Below are 6603 nucleotides of genomic sequence, written 5' to 3'. Positions count from 1 at the left end.
TACAAAGTAGTCATCTTCTATTAAATGAAAAAACATTTCTTACATACATATTTTTGTATTGCGTACATATATTTAATAACTTATATATTTTATTTCTTAAACTTATTAAAGACAATATATTTCTATATTAAAAAATATATATTTCACCATTGTCTTAAAGTTTTTCATAAAAGATTTTACAGACCATTTAAGAGCTTTTGTGAAGCTTCTGATGCAACATCCAAGCGAAAATTCCACTGGAAAAGATTATACTGCCCCTAATTTAAAAGAAAAATCAATCAATTAAGATACAAACAAATAATGTTTTTGTACAAATTATAAGAAAATTAATAAGTGATAACTATAAAAATTGTGATTTATGATTCTGTTAGATTATTTTTCTTAATGCAAATATCTTGAGATTAAAACAACAATATTATTATAATTTATTTTTTAAACGGTATGCTTTCATAAAATTAAATCCCAGTTTCAGGAAGATTTAATTTCGATAAATAATTGCACCTTCTCATTCATCATGGAATTCGGACAAGTGTTCCATTCAAGGGAAATATCGCGATCACGAAGAATTAAAATAGAACATTCTAAAAACAACTACAGCAAAAAAAAAATCAAAAAAATCTCTAATGTCCGAGTATCTAATGACGCGCGGGACATGGTCTAATCGCGATGATCTAAATATAATATCTTTACATGCAAATTGCATTCGGAACGCGTAGTGATGTGCGAGCGCGGATTGATATATCGATTGTAAGAACCGAGATAGAGCTGGGAAATCGCAGTCCTAAGCGTCTCGCGCCGAGTCTTTCACCCGAGTGTTAGGTAACGTGAAAATCGACGACCATCAAGACGTCGTTGTAATGCCTTCGCAACAATTGGCAACGCGAATCATGCGGCTTCTTCTCGTATCTACGGCAATGTCGACGCTAATTGGAGGCCTTCGAGAACCACGGCTGCGGTCCGTCGAGAATCATTAATTTGTTTGACGTAATGCCATCACTAGTAGGGATTGGATCAGTCTCAATGCATCGACTACCGATTAAAATCCCGATTATGACATCGCGATGTGTTTCGAAACTCACGTGGCACGTGGAAACGTGATGTCTCAAAAATTTTCGCGGTTGTTGGATTTTTTGACAGTTCTCGGACATTCTATATACATAATTAGTGAATATAAGGCGTAAGATAATTAAATTTATCTTTTACATTTAATTGCCAAAATTTTTACAATGTGATAAATCCATAATCTATAAATTATTTTAAACGGTTCAAGAGCAAACGGGAATTTGTTTCATACGTTTCATTTCGAAAAACGATTTATCGAAATTCACATCTAATTATTATGTGACATATTTTGCAATCTACCTTGAGCATATTGATTTTTATACGTACCATAGGGCGAGTTGAATCGAAGGTGAATGCCGTATCGGATTATAAGGGACAACGTATAAATCCTTGTTTTGTTTGAAGTGTTGCAATATGTCTCGTGCGCTGTAAAATGATCGAGAAAATCGTTTTTGATCATTGCAGATGAGGATGTACTTAATGTGACAGTTTCGATCGACTTGCTCGACGAAGTAAACGTAATTACGCGTTAAGTCAATTTCGCGTGACAAAAGTTGCACACGTGTGGCACACAGCAGATATAATAATAGATCGTTAATAATAATGTATACACGGTGGTGTAGACAGCGGCGATCTTTTAATAAGTGCTGTAAATATATCCGCAAAAGTTCGTTGGTAAAAGCGACATAAAGATGGGAACGATGCCAATGACGAAGAAAATCCTACGCGCACATGACAGGGTCGAATCAATTATTTGTACGATGTACATATTGTACATGAATATTCGGAACAATTTTTATCAAAAAAAAACGTACATAATTTTGCGAAAGAATTCAGTTTTTAATTTTAATATAAAGGAAACGATATATAGAGAAATTCTCGAAATGCGTACGTTCTCTTATTAAGTCGTTTTACGGATAATAAAGAGAAAAAAATTCATTGCATTCGCGAAATTAACAATAGAAGGGATGCAATTTAGCGAATTTATTCGGCAACGATAGATAGATTAAATCATAAAATATTATCCAACTTCGTCGAATAAAAACACATATAAAAGTGTGCGTTGCCGCGAACACCTGCAGCGCTTAAATGGCCGCGAGGCACTTAACGCGTTTGCTGTCTCAACAAGCGTTCTTTGAAAAACAAGCGAAATTGTAATGGATTCACCGAATTGGCAATATTCGACGGTTTATGTTTCCAGATTATCTGAATTAGAGTAACGTAGTCGATTGAGATTGATCGTATCCACTCCGAAGAAATAAACTCCTAAATCGAATATGTGTTGCGATTCGCCGGTAAGTGTCAAGTAATCAATGTAACATCGTGTCAATGAAATCGATAATCTTAGTCATAGCATAGATAGATACATCCCCTTTATATATATACTTATACTAATAAAACTAAAATTTTATTTTAAAATTTCATTTAAATAACTCAACTCAATTCTCTAAAACTAAAGTGCAATTTATAACGTTTATTATGTGCGCATTTTTTATTTGGTATAATAATTAAAGATAATCGAAGAAAAAAATATTCTGCTTTTTGCAATCGTTGATAAATTATTTCATTAGTTTCATAATAAGTTGAATAATAGATATTAAATTTTATTTTCAATTTATATTCTCATATCGTTTTTCACATTAATAAATTAAAGAATTATATTATTCCTATCAATCTATCACCGTTATTATCGAAAGAATATAATATCTTATGTCTCATTTTGAATTATAAATAATATTAAGAGAGAAGTGACATTATGTGAATTTTTTATTCAGTCACATTTTTAAAAAACGTACGAATTTGAATGTTTTGACAGTATATAATTGCTTTGTATAAAAATGAAAATACACTAAATCATTTTATGCAAAGCATTGGTGAACGACTGCCCTTGGAAAATATCCAATATAGTTCCGAAGTAGCTTCATATTATAATATTATAAATCATCTTTTTTCCTCCTTCCAGGTCAACTGTTTATTTAATTATGTTTAATTATATTTGTATAGAAAATAAAGTACTTAAAATAAAGAATTTTTTCTAGCGTGAAATTTTCTTTTGCATATTGCATTAATGTAATGTTAGGTATTTCATGATATTTCGAAATTGAACACAGTTGGCAGCAATAACTTTCTCAATATATATGAAGCTGTCCTATTTTTCTCATACAAGATTTGTATGTAAAAAATGCTTAATAATTTATTTATATACACACATAATATTAAATATTGACATAATAAGAGAGAAACGAAAAAGGTTTGATAAACTAGTATGGATTACTAACCTCCCGTGATTTGCTACTGCAACTAACATACGTTTCGATGTGCATTGCTTCACGTCAATCGCACCGAAAATTGACATTTTTTCAGCTATCTGTACAAATATTTCATAAAAATGCAGACTGATTATAAATTATTGATCTCTTACATTCATATATTATATACTATAATATACGAGAATGCTTAGAATCCCACAACATTAAGATTATATGTAATAATTAAATGCGATACCTGAATGGCGGTTATCGGCTTCGACGCTAACGTTTTCACATAAAGCCATTTAGGTCGAGTCGATACAGGTTCAAGCCCGTCAAGCCTCTGGGAAATTTATAATGTGTCGTTTTCTTTTTGTAAAAGAATATAATATCCCTTCAGGTATGTATATTCTCTTCTTGTAAAGTATATTTCATTCACATAATTACAATGTTTTGCATTTTTCTTACCAAATGTGATGTACTGCCACGGATGATATTTATACAGTTTGCCATACTTTTTACATTGTTCATTAATTCTGTATGTGTAAAGTGTCTCAATGTTAAACCTCTGAAATCATAAGATAGATTTTCTCATATTACTAATTACAGCTTTATGCACTTTAATATAATGTGTTTATATATTAGGAATAAAAATAAATATAATTATCGGCTTTTAATTTATATATATAATATATAACTTACAATTCATAACGTTTTGCAGTAAATGCATGAATCATTCTAATAAATACATAACCAGCACAATAGGAATCCCATCCTGCAGTGTGATATTTCATTGAAGGTATAGTAACTAAAAAATGTAAAAATTTTATAAGATGTAGAGTAACAAGATTATGAAATAAATATAAAAGGAATATTTACCATCTGATTTATCTGAATTTGTTTTACTAATGAGATTAATATTAGGTGTTCCAAGTACTAGGTATTTTCCTTGCTTCTCTGTGAAGTATTGGAATAAACCACTTAGAGAATTAAATTTCCATTTTTCTGTAAAGATAGTAAGAATGTTTAATATACTTCAAATTGTGTATGTAAATAATTGCTTTTAATTAATTTCTTTAAATTACGTTCTGTTGAAAGAAGCTCTCTCAATTCAAAGCTTAAAAATTTTGTATCATAAATTGTAGGAAATAGTTGATGTATATTATCCTTGAAATCAGTGTATTTTTCTGCAAAAATGTATTATTCATAAATTATCATAATTTAAGTTTCGTCCATTGTACATTATATATACAAAAATAGATTATTTTTTCATGTTATACATACGTGGTAATGGCTTATAAAACTGTTGATGAATAAACATTAAATCTAACAAAGCATTATGTGCTATTATAGGTTTTTTCAAAGAAACCAAAAGCTTAAACACCTTTGAAAAACCTATGTATGACTCAAGCAATACATTTTCCAATATAGAACCTTCTTCTTGTTCCAAAAGTTTTCTGGAATCTGGTGAAATTTTCATAACCGTCACCTAAAATAATTAGAAGATGTAAAACTTCAAAAGATAATTGAGCTGTTTTGTTTCTTGTAAACAGTAAAATTATTAATATACCATATTATTCCCTGAGAAGGTCCAAACATTTGGAAAACGATTTCTTAATTCCTTATGCATAAGATACTGTAAAATTGGAGTAGAAGTGTGAATTTTAAATGAGCTTGTTTCATCACTTGCTTTATTCAACCATTCGGATACTTGATTGATATAATCTTTGAGAATATCTTCTTCTTTGTAGGAGATAGATCTCTCCACATTATGAAATAACACATTATCCTGTAATTGTTGTTGCAAGATTGCTTGGTCAATCTCATTGAGATATGAAATGCCTTTATAAGCAAGCTGAAAATTTTTAACATATTAAATTCATTATAATTTTTTAACAATAAAATAAAACATCAAATGTAATTTCAATTTAAACTACGAGCTCATCAATGGTAAGCAATATATAGCAGCTTTTCATTCTCAAAACGTAATAAAGAATGCAATATACTTTGTTGAAATCAAATTCATATGCAGTCAGAAACTCTAATGCAGCTATTTGCCAAATAAGTTGTCTATTCTTTGATGGAATAGATTTAGGCAGCACAAAGAAATTAAAGGCCTCTGCTGTGTATTCATTTTCATTCTGAATTCGTTGAAACGCAGTGATACCAAATTGGATTATTATGTACGGTTGAATATTGTATCTCTGCTTCTCATAGCGCTCGTTTATAGAATCGAATAAACTAGAACAATAAAGGAAATGACATCAAAACCCCCTGAAATATTATTTGAGCGTACATTTAAGAGGAAAGTATAAACTAACCTATTTTTAATATCGTCAACATTTAAACCTGTAAATTCCGTATCAATCGCTATGAAACTTGCATCTTTCAATACACGCTCCAAATGTGGATATATTGTGTTGAAATTTTCACTCGTGACCTCAATCATAATGATAATTTTTTCATGCACGTACAAAACAGTGTGTAACCTAAAATGAAATCATGTGCTGTGTTCGTTATAACGATACCGCCATTCACACACATACATATAGCACACACAGAGACCAGTGTTGTAGCAGCCAGGTTTTTCTACGCACACAAGCGCGAACCGTGTACATGTAATGCGTAGAACGCTCTGCAGAACGCTCTGCGCATCACGTGTACACGTGCTTGTGTGCGTAGAAAAATCTGGCCCGTCTAACACACTGAACAGGCATATATTCATTATTTATTGTGCAAATGGGAGATTTTTCAATACTGCTGAGGTATTAAAATTTCATATTGAAATACACAGTCCCTCGAGTGATACAATAAACTATAATGATACCTCAATCATATATAAAATTGTAGTATAAATAAAATATCAATTTAAAATAAAATTCAAGTTTTTGTGTGTATATTGTTTAAAATATAATTTATATATTATTAATATTCTATATAACTTCTTATATATATTATATATTATATACTATATATATTATATATTAATACCACTCATTATTATTAAGAAAGTAATAATGGTAAAAAAAGATAATTTTTTTTATTATAAACTTTTACAAATTTTATTATTAACATATCTTTAAAAATATTATAAGAAATCTATAATTTGATGTACATATGTACATTATATGAATTATATCAGACCATTTCTCTTTAATAATGAATATTAAAACTGGATAATATAACTGTAAAATTAAAATTTATATACATTGATCAAAGAAAGTGAAAATTCAGAATAAAAAATTTTAGTGTGTCTTTCATTTGTATTTAAAACTAATATTTTTTTTTCTCT

The 6603-nt window shown here is 29.5% G+C and overlaps 1 protein-coding gene across 3 annotated transcripts in view; it reads right to left on the bottom strand.

Moving 5' to 3' along the window:
• The window catches only part of LOC126851406 (pre-piRNA 3'-exonuclease trimmer-like), a 119025-nt gene continuing 112422 nt past the window's right edge, over positions 1–6603 (bottom strand). For 2 of the 3 annotated variants that reach the window (XM_050595342.1, XM_050595343.1), the window contains exons 3-14: positions 5633–5800; positions 5318–5552; positions 4882–5166; positions 4596–4800; positions 4397–4498; positions 4191–4316; positions 4014–4119; positions 3780–3879; positions 3568–3654; positions 3342–3430; positions 1390–1488; positions 1–257 (exon numbers count right to left, since the gene is read on the bottom strand). In XM_050595342.1, the coding sequence (XP_050451299.1) occupies positions 188–257; positions 1390–1488; positions 3342–3430; positions 3568–3654; positions 3780–3879; positions 4014–4119; positions 4191–4316; positions 4397–4498; positions 4596–4800; positions 4882–5166; positions 5318–5552; positions 5633–5760 (1632 nt within the window). In that variant the 5' untranslated portion in view covers positions 5761–5800 and the 3' untranslated portion in view covers positions 1–187. Of the gene's footprint in view, positions 258–1389; positions 1489–3341; positions 3431–3567; positions 3681–3779; positions 3880–4013; positions 4120–4190; positions 4317–4396; positions 4499–4595; positions 4801–4881; positions 5167–5317; positions 5553–5632; positions 5801–6603 lie in introns of those variants that run through there. The other variant, XR_007687661.1, reaches the window with a different exon arrangement.

This window comes from Cataglyphis hispanica, chromosome 8 (genome assembly GCF_021464435.1).
Source record: "Cataglyphis hispanica isolate Lineage 1 chromosome 8, ULB_Chis1_1.0, whole genome shotgun sequence".
Taxonomy (NCBI): domain Eukaryota; kingdom Metazoa; phylum Arthropoda; class Insecta; order Hymenoptera; family Formicidae; genus Cataglyphis; species Cataglyphis hispanica.
This window is presented reverse-complemented; position numbering and strand designations above follow the sequence as displayed.